The sequence below is a fragment of the Pituophis catenifer genome, unplaced genomic scaffold (assembly GCF_029215685.1).
Source record: "Pituophis catenifer annectens isolate HBS135680 unplaced genomic scaffold, rPitCat1.0.hap2 SCAF_4, whole genome shotgun sequence".
NCBI lineage: Eukaryota > Metazoa > Chordata > Lepidosauria > Squamata > Colubridae > Pituophis > Pituophis catenifer.
In genome coordinates, this window is record NW_027256884.1 from 35,962,633 (window position 1) to 35,976,893 (window position 14,261).

The window sequence follows — 14,261 nt, forward strand, 5'->3', positions numbered from 1 at the left end:
CTAAAAACCTTGAGTTCCCAGCACTAATTGTTAATTTCCTCGTGGCTAGACTTGCAATCCTAGAGTTAATATTTTTACTTATGTTGTTTGCATCTATGGCATCCTGTGTGTGTTGCAGAATTTCTAGGGCTTAATTGCTTTTTAGAAGGTCTAAAAATACTGAATTAACAAAGCAATGTGTGTGTTTCAGAGTCCTGATCCTGACCTTTCAGATTTTCTCTTGTACTTTGTTGTTTGTTTAATGTGTGAAGATTGTCTTGGTTTGTAAAGATGGGAAGAACTAAAGATCTATAAAGAGATTAATTTTTGTCATATGATAAAAGTTTCATCTATCTCTTTATTGCGCAGAATTGGTCCTCAGGATTTTTGCAGCCATTGTCAGGGATCCCTAGTTATGGTGAAATCATATTGTGATAAGAAAAGGATCAGCTCTGTAATCTGTGGACATGGAAAGAATAGAATATACCTGTAATTAACAAAGCAAGATTTTGATTACTGAAATTTCCTCTTAAACATTCAACAGGAAGGAATCAGGGACAACATTATTTTCTTCCTAGAATAATATGAAAGACGCTTCCTTTCTTTAACTCAACTTCTTGGAAACCAGCCTTGCAGAGAAGCAGATTAAACTCAGTTGTTGACCGTTCTTTTCCTTCAGTGATGAGCAACATTAACAAGGAGTAGATGTGGGCTGCTAAAGGCCCTCTTCTGTCTTCATCAAGAAGTATTTCCACTATTAAGACACCACCACCTGTTTCAAAATATATAGTACTTATTTCAAAAGTGCAATGAACATTACATATTTTGAAAATACCCAAATTTTGTTATGAATTCTTCTTTCAAATATGTTATATTTATTCCTGCCAACAGATAACTACAGTTGTGGGGTTTTTTTTTTTGCATATTTTGTCAATTTACAGATATTCTGCGTATTTGCCAAGGCTTTCCCCTCAATCTTTTCTAGAGTAAAGATTTTCTTCACCAAAATTCTTTTTGTTTCATTACATTATATTGTAAAGGTAAAGGTTTTCCCTGTACAGTTATGATCAACTCTAGGGGGTCATCTCTGTTTCTTAGCCAAGAGAGCCAATGTTGTCCAAAGAAACTTCCCTGGTCATGTAGCCAGCATGACTGTACCAGTGGTGGGTTGCTCCCGGTTCGCACCGGTTCTAAAGAACCGGTAGTAAAACTGGAGGGAGGCTCCACCCACAGCCACCGATGTCATCAAAATGCTTCTGCACATGCGCAGAAGAGCGTGTGGGCACGGGCGCGGCCCCGGTCCCGCTGCGAACCGGTAGTAAAGGTAAGTAGAACCCACCCCTGGACTGTACACTGAACTGCTTAGAACACTGTTACATTCCCACTGAAGTAGTACTTATTTATCTACTTGCATCTGCATGCTTATGATCTGCTATGTTGGCAGAACCTGGAGCAAATAACGGAGCTCACCGCATCATGTGACACTCAGATCTCGAACTCTGGCTGTCAGTTTTCTAGGTAACAAGCTCAGCCATCACTCCCCCATATATTATAATATAATATTATATTATATCAATATTCATGTTTTCTTTCCTGCACATTCAACAAAAACCAATTTTTAACTTGCATCAATGTTGGCTGCACAGTCAGCAGATGTTTACATTAGATTTGGCATTTTTATGCACCTATTATACACTAAGTACCTGGGATAGGTTGATACTGTTATTTGATATATTATTTGATGGCACTAAAGGTATCATCGCAGGATGTAAGTTGCTTCCAAGTAAAGTTTCCTTTTGCAATTGTCTGATGGTGATTTTGTCAATGCTGATTGTGTTCAAGTGGTGCCTCAGATGTTTTGAGATTGTACCTCAGGTGCCTATTAATATTGGTACAATCTTTGCTTTCATCTGCCACATTCATTCTACTTCTAATTGTACTTTTTTGTCTTTTGTATCAACAAAATCTGGGATGGTATGTGGCAAGTGCCTTTCTGTTTGAATTCTAAAGTCCCAGAGCACTTTAGTTTCATTTTCTATTTGTCTATTTTGTGATCAGTTCTTGCTTGCAGCAAATGGTATTTCTTGCACATATTCCAATGCACCATTGTTGCTACTTCGTTAGTATTTGTAGTCAGGTGTGTTATAGTCTGACAGCAGCCAACTAGGTGGTCCACCGTTTCTTCAACTTTTTTGCAGAGCTGTCTTGTCAGTTCTGACTTTGAATGCATTTGTTCTTAAGTCTTATTCATGTGCAGCCAGAATTAGCTCCTTTGTCTCTTTATTCAATTTTCCTGCACTTAGCCATTGCTAGCAAGCTGGTATTCAGCAGGTTCTGACCAATTCTAGAGAACCAATACTGGAAATTTTGAGTAGTTCGGAGAACTGGTAAATACCGCCTCTGACTCGCCCTGCCCCCATCTATTATCTGCCTCCCAAGTCCCAGCTGCCTGGAAGGAAATGGGGATTTTCAGCAACCTTCCCCTGGAGTGGGGAGGGAATGGAGATTTTACAGTTCAAAACTTGAGCCATGTATGAACTTTACCAGATGTAACTTTCTATGATTAAAGAACACCTACCAGGTTTGCAGGCCTGGTAAACTTTATGTAGCAGCTGCGAACATCTCTCGTCTGACCAGTCATGCAGAATCCTGGCCAAAATGTACAGGTCCGCTTCAGGAAATGGATCTTTAAAAAAATCACCTATAAAAGTAAAATCTCATTTAGCACCATGTGTTCCAGATTATTCTGATAGAATAATCTTTTTTCCCTTTAAAAACCACAGAATCCAGTCTGTCTGTGAAAGTTTCTTGTGCTTAGCAAGACATGAATTCAACCCACAAGGAACATCACATCTTTTACCTGCATGGAAAGTGATTCGGGTCTCTTCTGAAGACAAACAATGGTTTTTGGAGGCTTCCACTACTCCAGGGAGGTCAAAAATGGTCACAGTACATTTTGGGTAGAGTGAAATTAATTCCTTAGCTAAGCCACCAAAGTTTCCTTAAATACACAACAAAATGTAATTAACTAACTTCAGAACAAAATTTTGTACATTTCCAGCTTTTTTCTATGAAGCTACCTGCCTATTAATTTCTCTACAGCTGCACTTCAGATTAATTGGAATCTAGTAATTTCAAAAATGAGACAATCTTGTTTCAAATCTGCTATGTTTTATATCATGGAAAACAAATACTAATAGGGAAAAAGAACAGAGATTGAGCCAATTTGTTCTCGACTTTCATATGGTCCTTCCAGTTTATAAAAATTCCTTGGGCTGGATGCACTGAATATTCAAAAGATCCAAGAACTTTGGCATTTGATGCAGATTGAACAGACAAAAACTGAACATCGTCTCAAAGGGCACCAAATCCCACCTCATCTTCAGTCATGATCTCTTGCATCCCCCAAATGTTCCCAGGCAAATCCAGTTTAAGGGTCCTTTAGTCATCAGCCTGCTATTCTCTGATTTCAGTTCCTTCCCATCCTTGGTCAGCACCGGAAAAGGGGAGGTGGAGATGACTGTTTTCTTTTCAGAACTCTCTCCTCTTTTCAAACGCCTCAGCCAATTTCTCCACTGACTGTTATACAGGTCAGAGTGAAAGTTAATCATCTTTAAAACAGGACTATTTCTCAAAGTCTGCTAAGGATTTCTCCTTTTCCAAATGCAGATGAAAAGATTTGTAAGAGAAGTTAAGAACCCATCCGACCCATTGGCCCAACATTTGAAGAAGATGGCAAAACACTTGTGGTACTTACCACCCAGATCGCAAATGAGTGGGAACTGGGACAGGTCAAAGGCAGAAAGCACTTCTCTTCCTACCGCAGGCCAGAGCTCATTCATGTGATTGGAGAAGAACTGTAACTCTTCCTTTGATCTAGAATTAAAATAAACACCTCTAAATATAACTTTATAAAATGCTATTGTTGTTATTGTTTTACATATCAATTTATGTTTGAATTGAAGGAATTCTTTTTACAGCATCACTTAAATGATGCTGATCAGAATTTAGAAAAATCTGCAAGTGATACATGGAGCAGTCCTACCATTTTGGTGGAAAATGTTATAACGTTCTTGAAACAAAGCAGATTCGTATAGGTACTCTAATTGCAGACCTGTGCTTTGTATATAAACAGAAACACCTGGTCAATTAGATGTGCCACAACAATATTACAATGCCATAAAAGAGAAGCTGAATATGGTGATGAGTCAGGATCATATGATAGAGAAAATTATCATATTATCAATTATGAACATATTGATTAGTTGCCCACAAAACAGTTACTCTAATGACCATTCTCTAAAATTATAATGTTACCTGGACATGACCTCAAAAATCTTGTTTGAGGGAGAGCCATATATTGATGGAATCTGATTTTTTCCTTTCCTAAAAGAATTTTAAAAAAGTTAGAAAGGAACAAGTCAATCATCCTGGCATTTTCTTCTGCATAGAAGTAGATCCTGAATGTTGTACTGAATCTTCACAGTTCAGATTTTATTCTGAAGGTTTCATTACTAAACCAGTTTTCCTTCATTCTCTCAAATACAGAGCAGTAAGATCTAATGCATTTCTACCAAGAAATAGCTGTAGAGTCATGTTGATTAAGTTAGTTAGTTGAAGAAACTCCCCAGATGAAGGCAATGAACCCAACTCACTTCTATACTGCTGCCTTTTTAATGAAATTACCAGCTACAAATCCTTTGTTTTCTCTTTTTTTAAAAAAAGAATTATTTTAATATTTTTGGTTTAAAGGAAGATTCAGAGGCAATCCCAATTCAGCAGGTTTTTGAATTTACTGTTGATGGATTTGTAGGTAAAAAAATCTTTTTGTCTTAAGATATACATCACATAGTGTAGCTCAAATACTTGTTCAGTCACTACCATGTTTCCCCAAAATAAGACCCTGTCTTATATTTTTTTGAACTCCAAAATAAGCGCTTGGCCTTATTTTCGGGGAGGTCTTATTATTTTGGGGTGCGCGGAGCAAGGCAGGGCTCTTCTTGCTGTCTTACCTGATTTCCCGTTCTGTCTCCCTAACCCTAACCAGAGGAAATGGTGGGGACCAGCTGTGCATGCATTTAAATAGTTTTGGGGAGGGCTTTGTTTCAGGGAGGGCTTCTTTTCAGGGGATGTCTTATTTTCGGGGAAATAGGGTAGTTTATGTCTGATTCTTCACAACCTCATAGACAATAGCACAATTGGTCCTCCTATTCTCCACTGTCTCTCTGAGCTTGCCCAAACTCATGTTCATTATGCTGATGACACTATCTAAGCATCTTATGCACTATCCCCTTCTCTTTTTGCCTTCAGTCTTTCCAGCATCTGTGTCTTTTCCAGTGATTCCTCTCTTCTCCTTTAGTGGTCAGAGAATTTGAGCTTGAACTTCAGTATCTGACCTTCCAAAGAACAGGAAGGATGGAAGGAAGGAAGGAAGGAAGGAAGGAAGGAAGGAAGGAAGGGGTTAATTCAGCTTTAGTTTAGTCTCTTTCAGAATTGCCTGCACAGAAGTATTGTCAGTTCTTCTCCTTCTGCTATTTATTTATTATTTTTCGGGTGCAAATGGGCTTTAATTTAAATCAATGGGATTTATTGCCTCTGCCATCTCAGGTGTGAAACTTTGGCTGTTATGACACAATATATTGCTTTTAATAAGCTCAGCCTCTGCTGTCTTACTTTCCTTGGTGATGGGAGCAGAATGCTTTGTTGGTCAATCCCCAACCTTTTATGGGGGGGGGCATTTGCATCAGGAAACTGAGGATTGGTTAACCCTTTCATTTCTGGAGGTGTTGCATATAGGCCCAAGGCCTGTGAAAAGGGAGAGTGGCGGGGCTGGATGTGATGAGTGACGTTGAGTTGGCCATGCCCACCCAGTCACATGACCACCAGGCCACGCCTACCCAGCCAGTCATTAGGGCAGAGAACTGGTTGTTAAATTATCTGCAGGACCTTACAGAAATAGTGGTAAATCCCATGTTTTGAAATGGGAGAAGAGAGACTCTAAAACAGGACTATCAAACTCGTGGCCAGATACGTCATGCGCTGGCCACGCCCACACCCAGTTTAGAGAAGGGGAAAAAAGTCCTGATATGTCATGTGGTGCTGCCGTGACGCCACAAGTTTGACACCCATGCTCTAAAACAACCCAGAAAGGCAGAACATGGTCCTCGACTTTTCTAAAAGAAGGAAACTATAAAAGAATATCCTTTGATCTGAATGAGAAAATTCAGTGATGATTATTCAGTGCCATTGCAATTAAGGAAGTAAATGTGGTAATGTCATATTTAACATCCAAAATGTGAAATTCCCTGCTGGATCTGTTTACCTCACAGCATCAGGCAAATATTGCATTGATGGATACAAAACTTCAGAATTGAATGTTATGGAAAGATACTGAGACTTTGGGCTTGATTTGACCAGGTAGAGATTGGTAAAGTCTGTGTTTCCATAAAGATCTAAAAAAAAAAACAACCACAAAAAATACTGATATCATTGCATGTAACTATCTTTCAATTCACAATAGTGTCTTAGCCTACTTCTTTAAAAACAAATTATGCTATATTTATCTCAAGCATATCATAATAATATAAGAGCCAGTTTGACGTAGGTGTTAAGGCATGATGCTGAATTTCTTGGAGACTATAAGTTCCTGTCCCATGAAGCCAGCTCCTTGGGCTGGTCATTTTCTCTCAGCCCTAGGAAGGAGTCAATGGCAAACCTCTTCTGAAAAACCTTGCCACACAATCTGCAAGGACCTGTCATTTGGCCAAGTTCAATGGCTGTTTTTTTTTTTTTCAAATTTCATTAGATTTGGGGTTTGGATATAATTTCATTTTGAAAATTGGTTCATTCCCTTAGTACAACAGTAATGCTCATGGTTTAGAAACAAAGTTGGTTTTGTTGTGTTTTGAAATAAGCAGGGACACCAACTCAAAATGCCAATGTTTTATTGTTCTTGTTTATATGACTTTCCAAGAGTGAATATAAAACATTGGGAAGACCAAAAAGATGCTGTGAAGCAGACTGGACCAAATCTCAAAGAAAGTGATAAAGTGATCAGCACATACAAATACAAACTCTTGAATCTGTCAAGCTCAACAGTGGCAGCCACCTATTGCCCATAATTATGGAATAATTATGGAATAATTGTTGGCCATTCCAGTTGCCTCCTGCTTCTCACACAATTACCTTTGCCATCTTTCCACTCCAGTGTCAGGAGCTTTAACCCCACACAGGCCTCCAGCAGCCTCTGCATCCCGATGGGGCTGGTGCTCAAGCGTTCAGCAATAGTTGTGGAAGACAGCTGTTCCCTCGACTCTCTCAAAAGATCAAAGACACCCAGCTCACAGCCAGTTGACATGATCTAGGAAGAAACAGAGAGCAAGAACGAAAGCCATGGCTTTCCTCTCAGTTCACATCCAACAATCCCAGAATCTATTTATGTGGTTTACTGAAGAAGGAATCAAGCAGGGCTACACATGTTAATCAGCCCTACCAAGAGGAGAAAGGGCATCTGTAGATAATCATTTGTTTGTGCAACCAGATCTCCTCTGAATGTAGGTGTAGTAACAACTAGTAAAATAATAAATAAAATAAAAATAATAAAACAACTAATATTCTTTTCTTCTTCAGCTGGGCTTTGTTCAATTTATTAGTGGAGTTTCAGACAAAATCTATACATACACGCGCAGAGAGAGAGAGAGAGAAAGCGGGAGAGAGAGAGAAAGAGAGAGGGGGGAGAGAGAGAAAGGGAGAAAGAGAGAGGAAGAGAGAGAGAGAGAGAGAAATATTGGATACTTGTGGCCCGTCAGCGGCCTGTGCAACTAGTAGCTGATTCCGACAGCGAGGAGGCTGGTGTGGTGCTGCGCCAGCAGCCTGTGCAGCTGGCACTCGAGTCAGACAATGAGGAGGCCCTTAGCCTATTTAAGGAAGGACGACGACTGAGGTAATTTGCAGGGAACAACTTCGTTCACTCTCCTTTGCGTCTTGATCTTAGTTCTCTGAAAATTGCTCCTGGGCTTTCTGCCAACCATAGTAAGATTACGATTATTTATTCTTTGGATTCTTGTAAGAAAGAAAATGTTAAGAAAGTTAATTAACAGCCTTTGTTTGAAAAAGACTGATTTAATTTAGTAAACTAAGGTTTGTACAGACTTTGTGTGTGCTGTGTACTTTGGGGTCCATAGCTGGGGCAGAATAATACTCTGCACAATCTGAGCAACCAGATTTATTTATCCTGGGCCCCATTTATTAGAAGGAACCTTTCAGCCTTGAAGGCTGCAGAGACCATGGTTGGTGATGTGTTCAGTCCCTGGAAGGGAAGGTAGTCAAAAGATCAGCATCCTTGATGGAGAAGAAAGGCGAACAGAAAGACAGATATTTCATCATAACACTATGATACAAACTCCAGCTTTTTTATATGTACTCTATGCTATTATTCGGAGATATCAAGTGGAGGAAAAAACTGAAGAAAAGAATATGTGATCCTACCTTACTGTAGTAAAAAAAACCCAGATAATACACATAATACGGAAACAAACCATTGGGGAAGCAAAGATTGATGGCAGAAAAAAAAAAATTGATTCTGCCTCTCTTACTGGCACAACAATTTGCTCGGTTAAAAAAGAATAATTAATGTTTTAATAATTAAACCAATGCAAGAAGGAATGTTGGCGCTGCCTTCTACTATAATAAACACTGTGTCAGATCGCTAAAAGTGATACTGACATTCAGTTGGGAGAAGGGGGAAACTTGGATTTGATTTACTAGCATTGCTTGTGTCAACAGATATTTTACAACCTGTATCCTGGGGCCAAAGAGCCCTGAGATCCCCTTAACGTTGAGAAATGTTTATGACAGCCATGTGGGCTGTTTCACTTTAAAGAAAAAAGGAGAAACGATGTGAATACATACTTATCCAGTTCTCAGGGCAGCTGGTAGAGTAAACATCTTCAGATTTTGTTGCCAGATTAGAGTTAAAATATGCAGGAAAGTATACAGCCACTAGATTATTTAGTAAATTGGCTGGGAGAGTTATTCATGTTAGTCCTTAGGACATGGAAACTCTATTAGCAAACATGAAGCTATAATCATCTGGTAATAAAAAAAGATGTTATGCAAAACTACTAAGGAATTTACCTTATTACACCTGTCATGGTATAATAAAATTTTATAAATTTTATTTTAATTTCTTATTGGCAAAAGAAGAGCACATTTGAATAAGGAAAGGAACTTGCTGATGTCCAATGAAGTAAGTCTGTTCAAAAGACACAGAAAAGAATCTTGCAGCAATTTAATAGCTGACTCTTTCATTACAACATAAACTTTGGTGTTTCTATTGTTTTCAAACCATTAAGAAGCTGAGAAATGGAAGGTCTTTTGCAATTTCAAAGTTGAGAGTTCATATTTGGAAGTGTTAACCCACCTTACCTTAAAAGTTATAAATGAATGCTGGTAGCTAAAGAATGTTTGAATATTTCCAATTGCTTCTAGTGAACTCATTGTTCTTGGCTTCTCTCGTTGACCAAAAGGACCTTCCTTCAGCCAAAATACTTGGTATTCCTGACTGTAAAAATGGCAAAATATAGGTGTCCATAAGATGTCCCAGGATAAAGTATGGAAAGTATTATTATTAAATAATAAAAATTTTTACATTATTAAAGAGAGAACAATGCCAACTTAGAAAGTTTTCAAGAGTCCTTCAGCAAAGGCTCCTGAATAAATTTAGCAGCCCTGGCATTAGAGGTGCTCTCATGGAATGACCTGAAAACCAGGAAACAAGGAATAGGAGTAAATGTGGAACTTGTGTGCTCATATGCAGGTCTAGTTGGCACACCTTAAGAAAAATATGACATAGCTCTAAAAAGTGTAAATTTGCAGGATGGAGTAGCCTTTATAAGTTGGAAGTTTTCAAGCTGAATGGCAAACAATAAACACAATCAGAGATAATATGAGGCCATCCCCACAAACAAAGCAAACACAGTGAAAGAAAGGGAAATCCAGAAAAGGATTTGTTAAATCAGCCTCATTTCCAGCCAACTATCTAAGCCTTCCTTTATATATGTTCAAGTTAAACTATTGCTTCTCATCTTTAATGCCCTCCATCCATTAACTCCATGTCTGCCAGATCTTATTTCTCTCAAGGACCCTGGAGGCGAGGCTTTCCCCCGTTCCTCCCTTCAGGGTATCTGTCCCCTGGTTCTCCATATCTGACTTGGGGAAAATAGTGTCAAAACTGTTCAGATAAATTTCCCTTTGAACTATTTGAGAAAATGGGAACTGATGAGAAAAAGGGAAAAGGCAGAAAGAGAAGAACTGGCCTTTTGTTGCAGGAAAATATGTAGAAGTGAGGGCTAAGTATATGTGTACAGCTAAGTGCAACAAATTTTAGAATATGGAAATTGGGGGAATGTATAGTGACAGAAGTTTCATATTAAAATATATTTTATTCTTTGTACTGTTTCAATCTTCCCTTAAAACATTAACGGAATCCACAATGGACTGAGAAATCAGTGAATTCACTAGGAATTCACTGAGGAAAAATCTTTTACTCAAACTTCCTCAAACCCCCAAATAAGTCACCCAGACCTAAGCCACATATCAAAGATATGGTCTGTAAACACAAAGATTTAATTAAATTAGGTCTTGCAGCAGAACTGCATGTTCACAAGAATAAACATCATAGATGACATACCTACATGCACCCATGCCCCTCAAGTGTCGCCCAGCACATAAACACTTCCACACCCAAGACAAGTTCTCCTATAAAAGTATGTTGCTATGAAGACAGCTGCCATTTGTTGGCAGCTGTCTTCAAAGCAAACTTTTGCTTTTTGGAAATAAATATTTATCCTTTCCTCACAGCTGTCTGAATCTCATATTTATTTACTCTTGCACAATCCCAGCTCGACTTGAAACCGCAAATTATTCTTCTGACAATAGTAAAAAATACATTTCTTTAAGAAAGATATGCAAAGAAAATTTCAAAGAATTAGAAAATGCGAACGTTTAGAGAGTTATTAGAATATGGAAAGATGGGGGGGTGTTGAGAAGGGCATGAAACTAAGCACCTAATTTCAGAACAAATGTTTAAAAATAGCAAGTTAAGCTTGAAAAAAGGATTTAAAAGATGTGAAACCCAAGACAATATATTCAAACAAACTTAAAATGCTATTATTGCAATAATTATTATATGCATACTGTATAGAAAATTGAAAAAGATTTATTACTGGGTATTTTAAAAAATGAACTTATTTTTCAGATTAAATATTAATTTAGCTACAGGATGGGCAAATTCTAGAAATCAAGTTAGGTAAAGAAAATAGTCTTATTTGCCATCTGCTTTTTTCAACCTCCTTTTTCTTGACTATTACACGGTCTAATTTGTAGATACTATAGATTTTTCTAAAGGCCTTGACAAAGCTGGTGTAATTCCATATAAAGGAGAAGATGTAAAAAAATGGATAGAGAAATCTGAGATTAGTAGCCTCTTACAGATACGACAGTCCTTGCTTTGGAAACAAGAAGTGCTGAGTTTAATGGCTGAAGTCTTACCCACACAATAGCTGAGCAGATTCCGAGTCAGTCTTTCAAATGATAGCTTCATGCGACTATCTCAGGATAAGCCTCAGTTTTAGGCAAAAGAAGTAAGAAAAAGGGTATATATCAGCACAGCAGACGGTGTGTTTACAGAAGTTGCTTAATCAACCGGCCACGCCAGTTCTGATCCTGTCACTTCTTCACTGTAGATGTCAGGATGACTGGTGGCCTCAAGCAATAAAAAAGATCATTTTGGGAAAACATTTGTTTTCAATACAAAAAGAATCCTAGCACAATAATAATATGTTATTTAAAGTATATTGACTGGTTTTCTTTTTTCTTTTTTTAACTAGTTAGCTTTCTGGCTTCTGTGCTGACTTCCATCTAGGACAGTGATGTCTAACCTTTTTGCTGTCATGTGCCAAAACTGGGGGGAGTGCGGGGGGTCGTGTGAACGTGTGCCCCCACCCATAATTCAATGCGCTCCCTCCCTCTGGACATGTACACGTGACCCCCCCCCAGTGCTCCACTCGGTTTGGCCCGCAATGGCATGGTTGGCCCAGTAAGTCCCACTGGAATTTGGCAAAACGGCCATTTTCAGCCTCTGGAGGGCCTCGGGGGGGGGGGAGGCCGTTTTCACCCTCCCTGGGCTCCTAGAAAACCTCTGGAGCCTGGGGAGAGCGAAAAACGGGCCTTCTAGTCTCACCGGAAGTTGTCGAATGGGCTGTTTCCGGCCTCTGGAGGACCTCCGGGGGTGGGGGGGGGGTGGGGAAGGCCATTTTCACCCTCCTCAGGTTTCTAGAAAGCCTCTGGAGAGAGGCTTAGGAAGCCTAGGGAGAGCGAGAAACGGGCCTTTCCTACACCCCCGCGTGCCACTTGTGGCACACGTGCCATAGGTTTGCCATCACGGATCTAGGATCTCCCTTGCATTTTCTCCATTATCAATTATGTTTAATTTCTTCCCTCTGTATTATCAGGAGTTGTATTTGGACTGGTCTTTTTAAAGCTCGGTTCACATCCCATTACTCTATGAGGAAAATACTGTTTCTTTATTACTCTCATTTCCCAGTTGCTGACTGTTTCCTTTCAGTGAAGTGGCCTGCCACCCACCTGAAGTTTCTAGAGATGGGTTGATGTTACCTTCCTGGAATGATGTGACTCCTGGAATGGGGAAGACTGTGGCTACTTACATTTTTCCTTGCTGCCATCTCCATTACTACTCTCAACTGTTACTTCACTTCCTCCTAACTGCACTTTGGCATGGCTGCTTGGCTGGACTTTCTTAATCGGACTTTGCTTTTCTCCAGCTGGTCTTCAGTACTTCCATGGAATGCAGTGTTAACAAACCCAGGCCTGGCACTGGGACTTTGTGTATATATTGGCCAATCAAGGGTGGTAGGCTGAATATATACACAAAGAAAGCAAGAAAGCACAAACACTACTAAAAGTGTCCCATTAATTGCAAAATTAATTTATAGAGAGCAGAGTGTCCCAAAAGTGCTTTTTTTAAAAGGAGGAAACTGGACTTCCTTGTTTTTTCTTTGAAGACGTTTCACTTCTCATCCAAGAAGCTTCTTTAGCTCTGAGAGGATATTGGGGAATTGAAGGATTTATATTCCTTGCAGACAGGTGTCCATATAAATCCTTCAATTCCCCACTATCCTGTCAGAATTGAAGAAGCTTCTTGGATGAGAAGTGAAACATCTTCAAAGAAAAACCAAGAAAGTGCAGTTGCCTCCTAAAAAAAGCACCTTTGACAGATACAGACAGATAGCAGAGTGGTTATGCAATCCTTCAAAAACCTGAAAATGTAACCTGCATCTCTCTTCAAAAATTCCAAAGACCGATGCTAATTGATGAGACCAGAAGAATTCAGTTAAGAATGTGAGCAAACTTGCTTCACTAAACTTCAGTGAATTATTTCTACAAGATAATGCATCATTGATATGTCACTCCAGAGAAATTATTCAGAATGTATGTGCTTCAAATTTATGCTGGAAATCTCAGTAACACAAATGGTCATTTTACCACGCTGGTGGATTTATAAAAATTGCTTAACGCATTGTAAGCCGCCCTGAGTCTCCGGAGAAGGGCAGCATATAAATCAAATTAAAAAAAAAAACAAAAAAACTAGAAATGTTTGTTTTGGTTCCCCCAACTTATAGATCTGCATTTCTCACTGCACAGCACTGCATATACCACATTGTTCAGTTTGTATCTGGGTGTTTTATCCTTCGGATAGACAAGCTTCTGCCTTAATGCATTCCTGGGTTTAAAGTAGGCACATATGTTGTGTTGTTCGAAAATCCTCATGAGTTTTTCAAATATTCCTGCAACATATGAAATGACAGTGTTGTTTTGTTCATTATACTCTTCTATGTCTGTTATGGAGGAGCTCCTACTGGATCTTTTTCTGGATTTAATGAAGGCCCTGTTAGGATAGACATAAGTTCTGAGGGCTTCCTAGATTTGTTTTAATTCTTTTTCTTTTCCCTCTTTTCTGGAAGCAAATCTTCAGCCCAGTGGTAAAGGATTCTGATCACTTCCATTTTATGCTCCAGTTGGTGGTGAGAATCAAAATGTAAATACTGATCTCTGTGTGCTGGTTTTCTGTAACAGGCTTCCTTAATGTGTACTACATAGTCTAAGGAAACCAGACTATTTTCCTTAACATCTTCCCATGTGAACTTAATGTCCACAGGGTTGAAGTGTTTGATGAAGGCTTCCTCTGGATTTTCTTAAGTGAA

At 39.0% G+C, this 14,261-nt stretch overlaps 1 protein-coding gene across 1 annotated transcript; it reads right to left on the bottom strand.

Annotated features, from left to right (window-relative positions):
* Positions 1 to 542: 542 nt before the first annotated feature.
* LOC139316536 (acetylserotonin O-methyltransferase-like) lies at positions 543 to 11,581 on the bottom strand. The gene is made up of 9 exons (XM_070943309.1): positions 11,534 to 11,581; positions 9,406 to 9,537; positions 7,165 to 7,339; positions 6,302 to 6,431; positions 4,297 to 4,365; positions 3,737 to 3,855; positions 2,840 to 2,980; positions 2,558 to 2,680; positions 543 to 751 (listed from the first exon to the last, which is right to left on the bottom strand). Exons 1-9 carry the CDS (start codon positions 11,579 to 11,581, stop codon positions 543 to 545), a joined length of 1,146 nt encoding a protein of 381 aa, XP_070799410.1.
* Positions 11,582 to 14,261: the final 2,680 nt, after the last annotated feature.